General features: G+C 46.6%; 1 protein-coding gene across 9 annotated transcripts in view; it reads left to right on the top strand.

Annotated features, from left to right (window-relative positions):
- The window catches only part of USP35 (ubiquitin specific peptidase 35), a 29,601-nt gene extending 13,991 nt beyond the window's left edge, over nt 1–15,610 (top strand). For all 9 annotated transcript variants that reach the window (XM_072850836.1, XM_072850835.1, XM_072850834.1 and 6 more), the window contains 8 exons: nt 3,285–3,414; nt 5,977–6,078; nt 8,956–9,114; nt 9,549–9,742; nt 9,864–9,957; nt 11,488–11,594; nt 12,169–13,384; nt 14,050–15,610. In XM_072850836.1, coding sequence (XP_072706937.1) covers nt 3,285–3,414; nt 5,977–6,078; nt 8,956–9,114; nt 9,549–9,742; nt 9,864–9,957; nt 11,488–11,594; nt 12,169–13,384; nt 14,050–14,220 — 2,173 coding nt within the window. In that variant the 3' untranslated portion in view covers nt 14,221–15,610. The remainder of the gene's footprint in view (nt 1–3,284; nt 3,415–5,976; nt 6,079–8,955; nt 9,115–9,548; nt 9,743–9,863; nt 9,958–11,487; nt 11,595–12,168; nt 13,385–14,049) is intronic.
- Nucleotides 15,611–18,732: the final 3,122 nt, after the last annotated feature.

Genomic DNA, 18,732 nt, shown 5'->3' with positions numbered 1-18,732 from the left:
TCAATGAGTGTGGTCTCCATGCCTAGAAAATCTAAGAAAAATGTACAAGTTGAAAGGATCCTTCAGCTTAGGATCCCTGACAAACTGGTCTCATACAGAAGTCTCTTCCTCCAAAGCTTGGGTTTGAGAGTTAGTAGCAGGGGAATAAACTGGACGTGGGGTGGAGCTTCTGATCAAGCGTTTAAAGAACAAATAGTGGTAAAAAAAAAAAGCAAGCCTGGCACCTGCTGGTATAAATGTACACCACAGTCTCTTTTAGAGAGTTTCTTTTAGAGTTTGTCTCTTTTCAGATAAACTGTAGTAATGTGCATCTGTGACTTCAGAAGTACTCACTGATTTATTTTTTTTATTTTTTTTTTTCCTGGGAGTGTATCTGTTTTAGAGAGCCCAGGTCCAGATGAAGGCGGCATCTGCCATCACACAGAGATGCAGGCACTTGCTACCTCTGGAAATCAGGATCTGAGCTTTTAAAAGTTTAGCATACCAAATCAATGATGTCTCCTTTGGAAAATTAGGGCCCTGGCTTCCAAAACATTTGCTGATCTTGCAATGTGGAAAGTGCAATGTAAATTTAAAATGTAATTTTTTCCTACTGTAGCAACGCAGGCAGGCAGCAGGCAGGACTGTAACTTAGCTACTAGTAAAAAACAGCTGGTAAAAAATAGCTTCTAGTGGACAAGGTTATTTTATGCCTGTGTAAAAGAAGATAGGTTGAAGAGGGGCCTTTGGATCCCTGAATCCATCTCCCTGCTTTATAGGCATTGACTATACCAGCTACTAGGAAGAAAATTAACTCTATCCCAGCCAAAACCAGGACAACCCCTTTCATGAATGTTCAACTACACTCCTCAAAGCAGGAAGGGCTTTTGCTCCCACTGCTCTTCTTTCATAGCTGTTCCACCATTGGGTCGCTTTAATGGTTCAAATCTCTCTTCTAATAGCCAGCCTATATATATTTCTGGCCATCTTATGGTTCATTTGATCTTACGCCAAAATAAATAGCTGAAATACCTCTTTTGCCTCCCTGGTGTTTATTCCTTCAATGTATGCGGGCAGAGCAGCCCCTTCCCATTTCTGCTTTCTTGTGGCTGTGCTAAACAAGCCAGGTTATTTTAAGCTTTTCTCACAGGAAAGTTTCTTCATTTCCCTGACCACCTTAACAGGCTTTTTCAACACCTGCTCCCACTTCAGTTCATTGTTCTTGGACATGGATGGTGAGGTTTGTGCACCATGTTCCAGGTGCAGTTTGTCATGGCCTTAGACAGCAGCTTGAGAGGTTTTGCCATAGAAAACACCTTTTCTTCTGCACCACAGCACGGTGCTGGTCTTCTCTATGGCCACAGTTACACTGGGAACTTTTAGTCACCTGGTGTCTGGCTGGTTGTCTTCAAGCAGATGAGCTACTGTCACGTAGTGTCCATTTCTTGTGGCTTGCATGCATTTTGAATCAATAAATTTCCTCCCAGTTCTACATCTCTAATCCTCGGGTCTTCCTTGTGATACCTTGATCCTCCTCTTGTGTTTATGATGCCTCTCAGCTTTGCCTCATCACAAATTTCACAGCCATGTTCAGGATGTTCGTGCTAATACCATTAGCCTGAAGAAAGTTGCTTGTAACCTGCTTACAGATATCCAGTCAGATATGATCTACCTCTGCCCTTTGACTAGAAATTCATTTATCCTCACAAACCTGACTTTGGCACCTGTGGTAACACCCTGTGGCACAATATCCCTTCTTTCCAGTCATCCCCTCATTGCCTGTCTTCATTACAGGAACTGTCTTCCTATTCTTCCCACATAAAACACTGTGCCAAAATTAATAGAGTCATTAAAACTCACCAGAGTTGAATTTTACATGATGGAAATCACCACCTGCTCTTGCTTGGAGTTCATGAGCTCATGAGAAGCTCATGTTCATGTTTTGCTTTCATATCAGCTGCTGTTGCTCCTGTTTCCATTCTCAAATCTTTAATCTGCCTCCTCTTTGTCACCCTGATCAATTCCTTCCTCTTGCTGAAAACGGAGGCAGAGGATGTGTTTAGTCTGGGAGTCACATCTAGAGGCCATATCACAACTTTAATCACCATCACATCCTCCGCATACAGTGATAGCATGGCTTTCCTTATTCTCCTCTGATGCAAATGTCTGCGGAAGCTTTTCTGGTATTTGCTTAATTATCCAACTTGGCTTGACTTTTGGTATTTCTCAACATCCCAACATATTCTGCTCTTCAAGCTTTCTTTACTGGCTAGCCTTTTATTTTTCCAGTTCTTGTAGACTTCACTTATTCCTGCTCTTTGTCTTATGGTGATTAGTTATCTGTGTTCCCTTCATATATTTTGCACAAGATACAGACTGATAAGCAAAAGGGACTGATTGGGTAAGACAGCTGGGCTGAGGTGGGAGACTGAAGATCTGGGATATCTTCAAATCAAAGGTACTGAAATGGTTAGCAAAGTTTGACCCTTGGAGATCCCCAGCCTTAGTTACTTCTCATTTTTGTTTAACATTAAATTTTAAAGAGAAGCAACCTGTCATCACTCAGTCTTAGGTTATTTTTTAATGAGTGATTTCTGCAAAGTACTTATTACTTGCAGAAACATGACAACATGTTGGTTGAGTGGCTACAGAAGAAATTTGTTAGCTGTGACATTCAGGAATATCTGGCTTCTATTAGGGTTAGCGGTATTTTATTTTAAATGTGTTTTTGGAAATGAACGTTTCCCACACAGAGAATTTAAAGATCTGAATCTGAGTGGTTTTGCCTTACCAGTAACAATGCAGAGATCATACCAGTATCACTTATTCTCTAACGGCGATGATGCAGAGACCTTGATCAACACCTCACGCAGATACAGATACCCATCACTACCCCTTTAGATCTGCCTTATGATTCTTTAAAAACAGAGGTTGCCCTTCTAGGACCTCCTCTGGAAGATATACTAGAAAATCTACAAGGCAGAACTATGGTATATAGAACACCATATTGATGTTAAAAACTCCAACTCAAGTTGACTGAAGTTAGTGAAAGAAATCCTCGCTTTCTTCTACGGACTTGGGTCAGGTCCTCTGATGAGCCACAGCATGCCGATGACATTGGGGTAATTCAACTTCAGGCTCTGTTGTGCTTTGAATAACATGTGAAATGCCTTATGTGGAGCCCATCTCTTACTTGGTCTTCCCACTGACTGGACGTGAATTTGGAGGAGGTTTAACCCAGAGCAGAACTTGGCTTTCATGATATGTGCATTAAATTTATTTTAAGAGTTTGTATTTCATTTCAGGATGATCGACTGGGTGTCCTGGCCCCTGGGAAAGAACATAGACAAGTGGATCATTGCTCTGCTGAAGGGTTTGGCTGCAGTGAAAAAGTTCAGCATCTTGATTGAAGTTACTCTTTCTAAAATTGAAAAGGTCAGTGGGCTCTTTTAAACATGAATATGAACAACAGACTTCTCCTTACACCTGAGATATCTTCTTGCCTCTCAACTGAATGAGGATGAGATGTGAATTGAGATGTATAGAAAAGAGAAAAGGGGTTTTGAAGGGACCATTTTGCCCCCTGCACCCTCTGCGGATGCTGCATTGCTGTGTATAGGGTGGTGGGCTGATGCCGTTTTTGCGACCAGGAATGATGTTCTCCAGAACAACCTGCAGTTCTTTAGGTCTTGGTTTGCAAAGGTACCAATGTTGTAAAGGTTATTAAATAAAACAGGCCAAGGATTTTCAAGCCAACCAAACAGTTTTCTTCCCAAACTATGGAGCTCTTGTACAACCTGCCTTTGGGAATGTGACAAGCTCTCCTTCAGCTGTGCCTGGATCAGTGCTGGTTGGCATGGGCAAAATACATACCAGTGAGCATGTTAACAGTCCACACAGTCACAGGTCAGTTTTAAAGCCTGTGCCCTGGCCGCAGTTCATTTACTAGCGCAGATAAAGCCCCCGCTGCCATTGCCATCCCCTGTTTCAGCAGTGAGTACTTGCTGCTCTCTGAAAACCATGTGAGCAAGCGCTGACATTGGTTGCCACTGCAAAAACATTTTCCATGCTGTGGTCCTGCTGTTCCCTCCTTTGTAAGATGGGGAGAACACCTGGCTGAGCCTCCAGTGGAAGTCACCGTAGAAGTTACCAATACCATAATTATCAGTATTGGAACATTATCAATAACTGCATTTGTCCCTGTGATCCCCCACATGTGTAGAGCAGTGGGAGAGTAGCCAAGCATCTCTGGCTTTTCTTTATCTTTCCTTTTGTTGTTAAAGCATAGGAAAGGGACACAGCCCTTAAAATAACATGCGCTTCTTGGAAACTCTCAGAAGTATGGTCTGAAAGGGGTAGAGGGCATTGTCAACTTACGCCATTTTCTGTAAAGTAGGATAAATATCATTACTTAGCCTTTGAAAAAGACCTTCTATCTCCTGAAAGGTTGGTGATAAAGTTCCAAATGTCACAATAAAACAGAAGAGGCACATTTTAGAAAATCTAGCATCCTTTGTGCTTGCACAGCCTCATCCATCAGGAGGTATGGAGATGCAGCAGTGTTACAGAGCTCTGCACCTTGTTGTGTGTATTGGGTTTGCATGGCAAGGTTTTGGTAGCGGGGGGCTACAGCGGTGGCTTCTGTGAGAAGCTGCTAGAAGCTTCCCCCATGTCCAATAGAGCCGATGCCAGCCGGCTCCAAGATGGACCCGCTGCTGGCCAAGGCTGAGCCAGTCAGTGACAGTGGTAGCGCCCCTGGGATAACGTATTTAAAAAGGGGAAAAAAACTGTGTGGAACAACAGCAGAGGGAGAGAGGAGTGAGAATATGTGAGAGAAACAACTCTGCAGACACCAAGGTCAGTGAAGAAGGATGGGGAGGAGGTGCTCCATGCACCGGAGCAGAGTACCACTGCAGCCCGTGGTGAAGACCATGGTGAGGCAGGCTGTCTCCCTGCAGCCCATGGAGGTTAACGGTGGAGCAGATCTCCACCTGCAGCCCGTGGAGGACCCCATGCCAGAGCAGGTAGGTACACCTGATGGAGGCTGTGACCCTGTGGGAAGCCCACGCTGGAGCAGGCTCCTGGCAGGACCTGTGGACCCGTGGAGAGAGGAGTCCATGCTGGAGCAGGTTTGCTGGCAGGGCTTGTGACCCCGTGGGGGACCCATGCTGGAGCAAGTGTTGGACTTCAAGTTCCTGAGGGACTGCACCCCGTGGAAGGGACCCACGCTGGAGCAGTTCGTGAAGAATTGTAGCCCACGGGAAGGACTCACGTTGGAGAAGTTCATGGAGGACTGTCTCCCATGGGAGGCACCCCACACTGAATCAGGGGAAGAGTGTGAGGAGTCCTCCCCCTGAGGAGGAAGGAGCGGCAGAGACAATGTGTGGTGAACTGACCGCAACCCCCATTCCCCGTCCCCCTGCGCTGCTCGGGGGGAGGAGGTAGAGAAAATTGAGTGAAGTTGAGCCCAGGAAGAAGGGAAGGTGTGGGGGGAAGGTGTTTTAAGATTTAGTCTTTATTTCTCATTATCCTACTCTGATTTGATTGGTAATAAATTAAATTAATTTTCCCCAAGTTGAGTCTGTTTTGCCCATGATGGTAATTGCTGAGTGATCTCTCCCTGTCCTTATCTCAACCCACGAGCCTGTCGTTATATTTTCTCTCCCCGGTGCAGCTGAGGAGGGGAGTGATAGTGTGGCTTGGTGGGCACCTGGCATCCAGCCAGGGTCAACCCACCACAGTGTGCCAGGCGTTGCACAGGTCTGAGAGAGTGAGGATAACCCACATGGTATTTTTAGGATGCCCTGAGGCCATGCTCTGGATAGGAGATGACTCTGGAGGACTGGCTGTAGGTTGCTTGCTTTCACATCCAGCATGGAGTAGGAACAGACCAGCAGCCATGGTAGATGCCCAGTGCCTCTCTTTCCTGCTGGCCCCTTCTCATGCAAGTTGCGGTGCCATCCTGCCTTCTCATTTGCTTTTTTTCTCCCCCACCAGGTCTTCTCCAAATTGCTGTACCCCATCGTGAGAGAGGGGGCTTTGTCCGTCCTGCAGTACATGCTGCTGAGCTTCCAGCACTCCCACGAAGCATTTCACTTGGTAAGGCTGCATCCGGCACTCAGATGAGGGCATCACCCTGACTGTAACCATGCCATGGGGCAAGGGAGGGAGGGAGCCTAAGGTGCTGAGATATTGGGGAATATTTCCCTCATCTGCTTGATTTCACCACGTGATGTAAACCCAACCCTGTCCGTCCACTTGCAGCCTGTCCTGGCAGCTGCTCACCCTCTCCTGCAGCCCAAACAGCTTTTTGGGCACCGCGGAGCTGGTGCTGAGATGCAGAGGCAAGTCCTGAGCCTAAAAGGAGTTGGTTGCCACAGACAGAGCAACCACCCTATGTCAAAGAGCAAGGTGCAGAGGAGTAGTGAGGCTTTGCTTTCTCCTCTGATGGTTCCTCCCATTTCTCTTGAGGCTTATCAGCTGGATGGCTCACCTCTGGGGATAAATCAGTATAAAGCTGGTTGGGGCTTGGCCCTTCCAGATTTGAAATGTGTGCAATGTGTGCATGCTCCGCTTTTCTTCTGCAGTGCTCTACCAGCTGGAGGAGTGGTCTCTATGGGCAAGTGCATCCCCATGGTCCTCTCTCAACGTCAAAGCCCACCAGCCAAGGATGCAGTTAATGCAAATATATTGGATGGCCTGTCAAGCCACACTGAGGGTCTCATCAGCAGTGGCTGTATTGCTCCTGCAGTCGTTTTAACCTGGTGTTTGCCAGCCCTGCAGGTGAAAGAGGAGGTTCCCCTCTTCCCTGCTCTTGCTCTTAGACCGCTTGCTTCTTCCAGCCACTCTCCCTTGTGCTGAGCCGTTTGCACGGCCGTGTGCTGAACTGTGTTGTAAAAGGAGCCCAGGTGAAACCTAACCTAGCAGAAAATCGTGATGGTCAGTCTTGCCCAGCTTGGTCTGGGTCAACCACAAACCTGCACTACTGCATTTGCCTGGAGAAGGAAAGGGGAGGAGGTGGAGGGGTGGGCTGGAAGGTGAGCAGGGCTACGCTGACCCAGGCTGGCTTACGATGTAGTTTCGGGGTCAGGTTTAGAAGATACAGCCCCATATTTGTTCCCACCCTTTCAGCTGAGGTGTTGCCTCAGCTGAGGTGAGTAGATGTTGCCACTCTAGCTTTGGGATGTGTTAGGCGAAGCCTTTGCCTTGAGAATGTTTCGGAGGGCTCAGGCAGTGAAGACAGGAAATATATTCTTAAACAGCCCTGGCTGTTTCCTAAGCAGGTGCCTGACTGTCCCTTGGACTCAGTGGGCCCCATCCTACGTGTGACTTCAAATTGTCCCCAATATGTGGCACTCATTGCCATTTCTTGAAGTGATGGGGCATCTTTCCAAGCATTGCGCAGCATCAGCACCGTAACACTTGACGACTGAATCAGAACACTGCTGCTTAATGAATTCTCCACTGTTAAAGGCGAAAAAACACTTTTAGCAGCATCTGAATCTCCTCTTTTCTTTTCCACATTGATATATTTTGTTTTGCTGTTGACACTAAGGCATGGCTCTGCTTCTTGTTGGTGTTGCCACTGGAATGCTGTAATTAAAAAGCAGAGTTGAAGGCAAAAGCATGCTTACAATGATTGAACTGATAAAAGAAGTAATGGAAAATTACTCCTATTAATGTTTGATTTTATACTTTTTTCATTAAAGCCCTTACCTTTGGCTTTTCACCTAAAGTTCACAGAATAAATAGATAAGGCTGGAAAAAAGTAAAGCTAGCCAACATTTTCAACCGATGTTTTTTCGTTCCTCAGCTAGACACACTTTAAATGAGTCTGAATTTCTTGAGAAACTCTTTGGTTTCTAAAAATAGGGTCATTCCAACGGATTGTCTTCAGTTGGGTGTCCAAAATTTGAAACACTCCAAAAGCTGTCAGTTGCTCTTGGCTTTAAGTTTCCATCTGCAGCCCAGCAAGCACAGATTTCCTCCCTTATTTTTAAAAAACAGGGCACAAACCTGTTTTGCTTGTTGTCTTTTTGTGTTTGCCCTGGATCTTTGGAAGGGTTTTGAGAATTTTTCCCACCACAGCTTGGCAAAATATTGATTTATAAAATGGTACTGAGATTCATTTGCTTCACCAGCAACATTTTTTCTGATGGAAAGGAAATAGTTAAAATCACCAACATTTTGAGAAGAAAGAAAGAGAAAGAAGAGAGGAAGATGAAGGGAGAACCGGGAAATGGCTGGACTGGGGATCCTGAGACTTTACTCCAGGATTGTTCTGGGGTAAAAATCACATAAAATATAAATACGCAAAAGGTTGCGTAAGTGCCCAGGGTCACTCAAGCACATCTGCAAGGTTGGGAATAGGTTATTAATTCTCTGTGCAGCTGTGGGGTCAGCAGAGGGTGCCCGTGAGCAATGTATCATTTATGTTTGTGTCTGCTTGTTCATTTTAAAATTTTCTAGATGAAAGCAAAATAACAAATGTGCTTTTTATGTGCCTGTTGCCACCCATCCGACCATACCAATTCCAGTTTAGTTTATACAATATAAAATAAAATATAGCACACCAGACAACACTTCTTGTAGGTTAATTCATCTATCTTGTAGGTTTGAGTCCCTGCACTTGGCAGTCAGCATATAACGCTCCTTTCCACCGTGGGTGTGTGATTTAGTAGAGATTGATCTGCACGAAGAATGATAATTGCAGCACAGCAAAGCAGCAGCAGCACAAACCCACGGCTGTCATGCAACATGAAACCCTCTAAGGTCTATAGCATTTGCACTACTAAAGTCAACAGAAGAGTTGCTCTTGAGTTCATAGGGTGAAGGATGAAGTCCAGAACGGGACTGAAGTCAACTCCTGTTGACTGGCCTTTCTGCCTGGGAATGAATTTCATTCCCCTGCATGTGTGTTAAAGCTCTGCGAGTAATTTGGAGCCATTTTTTATCTAGTGAATTTTCGTTTTCCAGCTGCTCCCTCACATCCCCAGGCTGGTGGCCTCTCTGAAGAAGGAGGACTCCAACTCTGCCACCAGCTCCCTGGAGCAGCTGGCCGAGCTCATCCACTGCATGTTCTTCCGCTTCTCAGGATTTCCAGATCTCTACGAACCAGTTCTGGAAGCAGTTAAAGTAAGACACGCACCTTTTGGCCATTTTTCTGTTTTCCATATGGCAATGGCATTTTAGTTTGCAGCCTAGTGCAGAGGGACTGTCCTACTGGTAGGGATGTCCTAACCTCAACACCTCAAACTGTGGTAGGAGAAAGGGTTTAAAATTCTGAGTTTGAGCCCCATGTAGGCAAGTTGAGGGAAGATACTTCTCTTATGGTGGGCCTGCAGAAGCCCTGATTGTGCCTGTGGGTTTTAGCTATAACTTTAATCTTGAATGCCTCTAAAGAACTAGTACTAGCAGCTAAACACTTCCTTGCATGGATGCACGTTCATGCAAAGAGCAGGGGAAATGAGTTGCGTGAACACCTCTAGCAGAGGAGTTTTGCAGTTGCCTATTACCAGTTCTTCATGTGGAAAGATAACGGATTTGTAACACAGATGTCTCTTTCCAAGGCTCTTCCTATTCCAAATGAAGACCGGATTAAACATCTCTTGGGACAAAATGCTTGGACCTCCCAGAAGAATGAGCTGGCCTGCTTCTACCCACGCCTGGCCTCCAAATCGGAGACGGGAAAGATTGGGTTAATTAACTTGGGAAACACCTGCTACATGAACAGCATCATACAGTCTCTTTTCATGGCTTCAGAGTGAGTTTTTGCTCCCTTGCACCCACTCAAGACTGCACCAGGGGCTGCTCATCGCACCGGCGTAGCGAGTCCCACACTGATTTTCCATCTTACAGTTTGCATCTCTGCTTTTCTTTTGCAGCTTTCGGCATTCGGTGTTGAATTTAACTGAGGGCAACTCCCAGCCCCTGATGACAAAGCTCCAGTGGCTCTTTGCGTTTTTGGAGCACAGTCAGGTAATTATTTCATGTTCTAGTTATTTGTTTGGACTGTCGGCTGCGGAAAGGCTCGTCTCCAAGTTGCTTCCTGCCGACTCCAACATGCTGATAAGGAGCTGTGGATCTTGGTGGGTTTTTATAACGGGACAAATTTTGTTTATATGAAAAAGGCTAATTTTAGGGGTGGAGGAGGCAAGCTCCTATCACCCATGAAAGCGAGCTGTGTTCACACCAGGCTGCCTGTCTTCAGCCTGTGTTCTTCCTGGGTTGGACTGATGTAATAACGAATAGTTTTGACAACGAAGTCCATTCGGTAATAGTTTACATATGTGGCCAGCTGAAAAGCCTGTTGGTAAAAAGCAGAGGTTTTTGTTTCTTGCTATGCAGCAAGGAAGAAGACTGAAGCAGCTCACTTGTCCCCTTGCTTCACAGCAAAGCACAAGCATAGATGAAAATTGCCTTAAAAGTGGTTTTGTTAAAAGAATAATAATAAAAAACTACCTTAGATTTCAGATGCTTTGAATCCTCTGTATGTGAGGGAAAGTAAAATAAAAATAACACCCTTAAACAAATTAATTATGAATGCTTTCTTGACAAACATGAAATTTAATATGAGTGACTCCTGGAGATACAGCTAGGTCATATCTAGATCCTCTCTTGAAAATATACCTTTCTGTCCCTAGAAAGACATGATTTTGAAAGTCCAGTGAATTTTCTCTTGCTGTGAAATCAGTCATCTGGGCTTCTCTTTTTTCCAAGCCTTGACTGACTGAGCTGGCTTGTTGCATTGTTGTATTATGTCATTACAGGTGACTTTTGGGGGAAAAATATAGACAACCTCTTAAATTTAGTACTTGGTCATAGAAGAGTTAGTTTTTGATGGCAGGTTAGGGTGTCTGTGATCTGTGATGAGCAAATACAGAAGCATATTTGCTTGTTGTGTACTTTATGGTTAACAGTTTCCTGCTAATTTCCTAATAGCCTTCTAGTTATTTTTCTTCTTCGGGCTGTTCTTAAAGTCACTTATTTGCTGAAGATAGGTCTTTTTCCATGTTAAGTAGACAGCAGCTTCATAATGGCAGTGATTACATTATCCGTTAATGCGGATTACCTGCCTGCAGTGATCAGAACGATGGGTGGAAGTTTAGCGGATTTTTTGCTTTGTTTTTTTTAAGAAGGGATTTGGTGAGAGAGATCCTGATCAAATTAAATGGAGCATCAAATTAAATTCAGGCTGAATTAAGCAGAATTCTCTGGGTCAGGCCAATAAACCATTTTAAAATTGAAGAAATAAACGTGGATATTTTATAGAAATATATGTAAAATAATGGCTGAAATTCATCCTTACACTCCTGGATTGCAGCAAACCAATAAAATCTTCCTGAGCACTGGGATTAGCCCTTGTAGGGACCTTATCAGGCACACAAGTACACCCTGCTCCCAGTGAAGCAGCCAGAAAGACCCTCCTCTTCCCTCTCCATCCCCTTATGTGAAATGAGAACCACATCCCCTGGGTTAAAAGCACTTCTTCTTCTGTGTTGCTGCCAGCGACCTGCCATCTCACCCGAGAGTTTCCTCTCTGCCTCCTGGCCACCCTGGTTCACTCCCGGTGCTCAGCAGGACTGCTCGGAGTATCTCAAGTACTTGCTGGACCGGTACGTGGCAAGCGCTGTGATTTCGGAGCCTGGTGACAATGGCATCCCTAGATCCAACATAATGTTTAACGATGACCCATGTGCAAACGGGGCAAGCGGCTGGAGGAGTTGGGAGAGTGGAGGCTTGGGGTGAAAGATGGTGAGACTGGTCCGGGGCTCCTTGATAAAACCCTGTTTGGGCTGGCTTAGGGGTAAGGTCAGAACTTAGTTCAGCTTGAAAATTTCTGCCTTTGCTCTGGAGGCAAAGGGAATTGTACCAAGTTTAGAGATTTGCCTGACAAGCCACTCAGCCTCCTCTGTAAAATGTTGATTTTTGCCTTTTTCTTACCTAGAAATCCCAAATCTCTGGTGTCCCAGCAATCCCTCTAGAAGTCGGGGTCAATGGCACATGGAGACTTCAGGTTCCCAAATCCTGCCCAACTCCTCCCCACTTTCCTCCCGCAGCACCAGACCCCTGGGCACAGGCAGGTTAACCCGGATTAACCCCTTGGAGTGAAGAACAAAACCCTACTTTAGAAACTACCTCTTGGTGTTGTATTGGTCCATAATGCAGCCTTTTTTTCCCCTGCCAAAGATTACATGAAGAAGAAAAAACTGGAAAAAGGATCTACCAGAAACTCAAGGAATCCAGCTTGATGTCTCAGGCGGTGGAGCATCACTACTTAAACAAGACATTGATTGAGAAGATGTTTGGGGGTAAAATGATGACAAAGATCCGCTGCTTGAAGTGTCTGAACGTCTCCTCCCGAGAAGAAGCCTTCACAGACCTGTCCCTGGCTTTTCCCCCACCGGACAGGCGCATGCGTGGGAGCACGTCTGTTTTACCAGTGGAAGAAATCGGCCCACAGTTTATTGAGCCTCCTGAAAACCCAAGCCAGCTTACGGGGTCTCCCTGGGTCCAGAGGAAGGCCCCCATGGCCAGAGACCCTGCAGCCCCACCGATGCCGGTGGAAACGTTGGGCTTCCAGGAGCCAGGAGAAGCGGCAAATCCCTTAAGTGGTGATGCCGTTGGCGTGGATGCAGCCAAAGACCCTCTCTTGGCTTCTGGGGAGCAGGCACGTGCTCCCAAGGACTCCAGATCCGTCCCAGATTTAATCAACTATTTTCTATCCCCGGAGAGACTGACAGCAGAGAATAAATACCACTGTGAGAAATGCGCATCCTTGCAGGACGCCGAGAAGGTGGCGGAGCTGACAGAGGGCCCACACTACCTCATCCTCACACTGCTGCGGTTCTCCTTTGACCCGCGGACTATGAAGAGGAAGAAGATCTTGGACAATGTCTCCATCCCTGTGGTGCTCAAGCTGCCCATCCTTGTTGCCTCGGAGGAAACCGAGGAGGTTTGCCGGCGTGGGAAGGACAGGGCTGCCCCAGGAAGTGGCTTCATGTCTGTCATGTATGACCTCTGCAGTGTGGTGGTGCATTCAGGCATCTCCTCCGAGAGCGGCCACTACTACTGCTACTCCAGGGAGTGCACTGACACCGTCCCCCATGGGCAGCCCCGTGACGGAGTGCCAAAACCAGCCTCCGACAAGCAGTTGGACTTTGAAATCCAGTGGTACCTCTTCAACGACACCAGAGTTTCCTTCTCCTCCTTCGAATCAGTCAGCAACGTCACCTCTTTCTTCCCCAAGGACACTGCCTACGTCCTCTTCTACAGGCAGCGGCCGGGCAGGCAGAGCTGCCCATTGCATGAGGCTCCGGCCGAGGCCAGCCGCCTGCACAGCGAACCCTCCCTCCATAAGGACTTGATGGAAGCCATTTCCAAAGATAACATCCTCTACTTGCAGGTAACTCCCGCTGCCGTGCACAGCAGGGTGCGATCCTGCAGCTGCCTGGCTCACGGGCCACGTTCCCACCCATCCGGGCAGCAGCAGGGTCGTGTCCTGCAGATAAATCCGTGCGTGCAGATACCCACCCGCTCCCTGAAGCCAAATCCCTTTCCCTTTTTAGCACTCCGGTATAAACAGGTTGCAGTTTCCCAATGAAATGGGTCATTGAGGTTCATGCAAGACACCTCATGGCTGTGCTTGGGGTTGACTTGCTGTTGCCCGCCCTGGGCAGCTCTGCCTGAAATTTCCTCCTAAGTGCCTGGGCGAGCTGGGAATGCAAACTAGAAAAGATTTCGTTCAACTGGTGGAGTTCAACGCTTTCCAAACAGCAGTGTCCCATAGGACTTGAGCAGCACCTGGGGGAATTTGAGGGTCCCTCCTCTCCCAGAGGTAACATGGAAAGGCTGTTTTTTGATCGCTGGAGAGATGCAATGCTTTGCTGCACCCCTCCCGCTAAGCTCTAGAGATGAGCACATGGCCTTCTCACCCCGGTTTAATTTGGAGGAGGCTCCCAAGGCAACCAAACAGGCTCCTGGCTCCTCGGGGAAGGTGGGAGCATCCCCCTACCCGAGTCATTTAGCCGCAGATATCCTTGTGTTATTTCTCCCCCTTCCTTCTCCCAGGAGCAGGAAAAAGAAGCGAGGAACAGAGCCGCTTACATTTCCGCCTTGCCGAAATCCCCGCTGTGGTGGAGAGACTTTGACAGGGACAAGGATGATGACAGCTCGTCGGGCGGCTGCAGCCCAGCGGCAGGCGGGGGCGGATCCGGCTCCTTTCATGGACTTGTCTTCTAGCCAACGGGTTAAACCAGATAGTCAATCAATGTCCGTGGGGCCAACCCGAAGCCAGAGGCTCCTCTTCCTCACCCTGATGACAGTGAGAATCTTGGAGGAGGATTTGGGGAACATTTCAAGGGAAAAGGACTCAGGGGCTGATTTGGAGGTGCCCAGAGGGTCCCACCGCTTCCTATGCACTTGGTCTTCACGCCTTAATGTAACTAAGCTAACGCAGAGATGAGCAGCTGCCGACAGCTCAGAGAAGTGCCCTTTTGCTTCAGCGTAGCCGTGTCTTGCCTGCTGTGAGCCATGCCACCAGCCTGGGGAGGGGATGGGGATGGGGACAGGGGTGAAGATGGACCCAGCGGGGCCCCAGAGATGGAGATGTCCCATGCACATCCCGTCTGCAGCCCTTCCCATGGTGCTGAGTCGGTTTTGGGGGTACCTCTGCTTGGTTGTTGGGTTTTTTTTTTAATGTCATTTTGAGAACCCACCTTGACACACCTCTAAAGGTAGAAAAAGGCTGAAAAGGCTGAAAAATGCTGAGCAGCTAACATGGCAACGCTGATCTGGTGGGGTGGTGAGCTTGCAAGCCTACTTGGTCACAGCTAGCAGTGGCAGGTAGACCGGAGGGGTTTTATGCAGTATTGCAAAGCAGCCAAAAGAGACCGAGGGGCACAAACCCCTCCACCCAAGAGAGACTGACCTGGTCCAATTGGGGTTTTTTGGGCTCCAGCGAAGCCCCGTTGTCTTACTGGTGACCTCTGGATGCTGTTATTGTGCACGGCAGGCCCAGACACACAGCTGTTTTTCCAGATGTGTCTTTAGGACTCAGCCTCTTTCTGCTGCTGTCATCTCATGGCTTTCTGGGCTGGATCTGCCCTTTAAAACCTGGGCTTTCCTTTGGGATACCTTGAATTGAGCAGCAAATGACAGAGCTCCCCTAAACCCACTAGCTAATTTTTTAAAATGCTGATTTGCAAGGAGAGTAGCCCAACCAGATATATTATATCAACCCAATATAAATACATACTTGTAAACCAATGTATTATATAAATCAGTAATGGGACAGGGGCTGATTTTGGTGGTAGGAGGCCAACCCAAGCTCCAGGCAGCACATCTACAGGACCTCGGCTCCCTCCCGTGTCCCTCCCCAGCCGTTGTCCCTGCCTGCTCCTCCCTCGCACCTGTAGTAGAGATTTCTCTAGCTCAAGTGGCAGAGACTTGTGCCTTAGGTCCTGGGTGCAGGGCCTAATCCTGACCATGGGGTATTGGGGTGGGAATATTGTGTTGCTGTGGAGGAAAAGGCAAAGCACAGACATTGCTACGGATAATGTGAGCAGAAAGTCTGCTAGAGAGGACACTTGGGATGAAATCTCTGGCATATACTATCATATTCTTTTGTTGCCTTTCCTATATATAAATAAAGTAAATTAATTAATTCAATGTAGAGGCTTAGTGTCTTATTGCAATACTCTTAGCTATTGGGTTGATGGGTCAAAAAAGAGATGGGGAATCTGATGGGAGATGAGCATCCAACCTCATGGACACAGGACAACCCTGCAGAGTGGTGGCTTGGAAGAGGGGAGCAGGCAGAGGTGGGATGGGGACCCCCAGCCTGGCGCTGGGTGACATCTGAATGCAGATCACAATCCTATTAGTGGGGTTTTGTAGATGAGCAGGGGAGTGTGTTCGTTGTATTTAAGTCTGCTAGACTTAAAGTGGTGTTAAGAGGAAATAAATATGAACCCAGAGCTGAAGTTATACAAAAAGTACAGTGTTTCCTGGTATTACTAGACTTTTATGAACCTCCTCTCCAAAGAGGTTGCCGAAAGCTTTCATGTTGCTGTTGTGCCAGCTCCTTGCTTTGTGCTGGAGTATCACCTGGAGGCATTTTCTGGGCCACGTGCTGGAAGGTGCTTTTGCCGGAGACTGTCTCTGCCTTGATGAGCTCTTAATCTAAATAATCAGGGCAGATAATCAACCCAACATTGAAAATGGAGAGGCTGTATCATAGCTATGCTCTTCCCTGAATATATCTTGTTTTTTCCCCAAGATTTTCTGAGATGAGCAGAGGCAAACTGCACGCAGTGCTCAGTGTGGATGGCAGCCTGGATAGTTTCAATGGTGTAACGAAGTGGTCTGTTTTAGTCCCTGTTCATTTCCTATAATTCCTAGCATTGGACTTCCCTTTTGGACTGAGCCCTGAGCCTCTGTTTTCACAGCATTATCTACAGTTGCTCCATGATCCTCTCCCCAAAATAATTACTATATATATGTATATAGTATAAATATGTATTTATATACATATATAATAGACACATAAATTTACAATTATCAGGTAAATGTATGTAAGATATGAGTAATATACTAAATATTTAACATACACTAAAGTTTGCATTAATACACTTTATTAATACTATTTATTATTATTACTATGAATACTATTAATATACCATATGTTATAATATTATAACTATAATATACTATTAGTTGTATACTATAATATATGACGAGTATTAGTAATACACTGTTAATATTATAGAATCATAGAACCATGGGATGGTTTGGGTTGGGAGGGACCTTTAAAGACCATCTAGTCCAACCCCCCTGCCTTGAGTAGGGACATCTTCAACTAGAGCAGGTTGCTCAAAGCCCTGTCCAACCTGGCCTTGAATGTTTCCAGGGATGGGGCATCCACAGTGCCTCACCACCCTCATCTTAAAAAATTTCTTCCTTATGCCCAATCTAAACTTACCCTCTTTCAGTTTAAAACTGTTGCCCCTTGTCCTGTTCCTACAGGTCTTGGTAAAAAGTCTCTCTCCGTCTTTCTTATAAACCCCCTTTAAGTACTGAAAGGTCGCAATAAAGTGCCCCCAGAGCCTTCTCTTCTTCAGGCTGAACAACCCCAACTCTCTCAGCCTTTCTCCATAGGAGAGGTGTTCCATTCCTCTGACCATTTTTGTGGCCTCCTCTGGACCCGCTCCAACAGCTCCATGTCTTTCCTGTGCTGAGGACCCCAGAGCTGGACGCAGCACTGCAGGGGGGTCTCACTAGAGCGGAGCAGAGGGGCAGAATCCCCTCCCTCGTCCTGCTGGCCACACTGCTCTGGATGCAGCCCAGGATATGGTTGGCTTTCTGGGCTGTGAGTGCACATTGCCGGGTCATGTCCAATTACTCATCCACCAGTACCCCCAAGTCCTTCCCTGCAGGGCTGCTCTCAATCCATTCATCCCCCAGTCTATATTGATACCGGGGGTTTCCCCGACCCATGCCAAGGTTCCCCAAGGACCTTGCACTTGGCCTTGTTGAACTTCATGAGATTCACGTGGACCCACTCCTCAAGCCTGTCAAGGGCCCTTTGGATGGCACCCCTTCTCTCTAAATATCAGCCACACCACTCAGCTTGGTGTCATCTGCAAACTTGCTGAGGGTGCGCTTGATCCCACTGTCCATGTCATTGATGAAGATATTAAATAGTACTGGTCCCAGTACGGACCCTTGAGGGACACCACTCATTACTAATTTCCACTTGGACACTGAGCTGTTGACTGTAACTCTTTCAACGTGGCCACCCAGCAAATTCCTCATTCACCTAACGGTCCATCCATCAAACCTGTATCTCTCCAGTTTTGAGGTAAAAGAATGTTATGGGGGACCGTATCAAAGGCCTTACAGAAGTCTAGTATAGCATTAGTATAGTATGTTACTATCTATGCTATACCAATTACTGTATATACTGTATTAATATTAGTGTTAGTAATAATGGTAATATTTGTATATGGTATATTGGTAAAGTGTGTACTAGAGTATATACGATAGTCTGGCCTGTAGTGTCACCCATGCCTCTGGCCCAGCAGAGCCCACAGCGGAGCTGTCAGCTCCAGGTTTGGGATCCCAGATGTGCTGCAGATGTGAGCTGATGCTACTCTTGTCTAAAAAGGGGGTTACAGGGGCTGTGCTGTAGGGAGGTGTCTTTCCGCAGGTGTCTTTTTTTTTTGAAGTAGATATAAGTGTCTTGAAGGGGGCGGGGGTTGAACTTTTAACTCTGGGGAAAAAGATTTGTTCTTGTGCTTAGGTTTTATGGGGGATTTGGTGTCCTGAGCTGGGGCTCACAGGTGCCGAGCTGCTGAGGGGTGAGGAAGGCAGCATTTGTTCTCACCCTGCACACACCAAAGTGTATCTCTGGAGCAGATATATAGTATGAAATTCACTTTAGCAGCTAAAAACCCACACAGTTTGGGTTCTGGTACCAGGAAAAACTCTAACTTCATCCTAAAGGCCCTCATTGCACAGACAGGACACCTGAAGCTGTAGGATATACTTTGCGACACACTGGGAAGATGCTCTGAAAGCTTTAAAAGTGCTGAATAATTCAACTTGATCAGGTCATTAATTCCCCCTTTCTCTCCCCACTCCAAATCCATGCTGGGAGGCACCAGTGAGAGATATCTTTTTATTACCATTCTTTTATTTTCCTATTGCTTTCCCGCTGCATATACAGTACTTAAAAATGAGATCACCTTCATG

This window comes from Ciconia boyciana, chromosome 1, assembly GCF_034638445.1.
Source record: "Ciconia boyciana chromosome 1, ASM3463844v1, whole genome shotgun sequence".
Classification (NCBI taxonomy): Eukaryota; Metazoa; Chordata; class Aves; order Ciconiiformes; family Ciconiidae; genus Ciconia; species Ciconia boyciana.
This window is presented reverse-complemented; position numbering and strand designations above follow the sequence as displayed.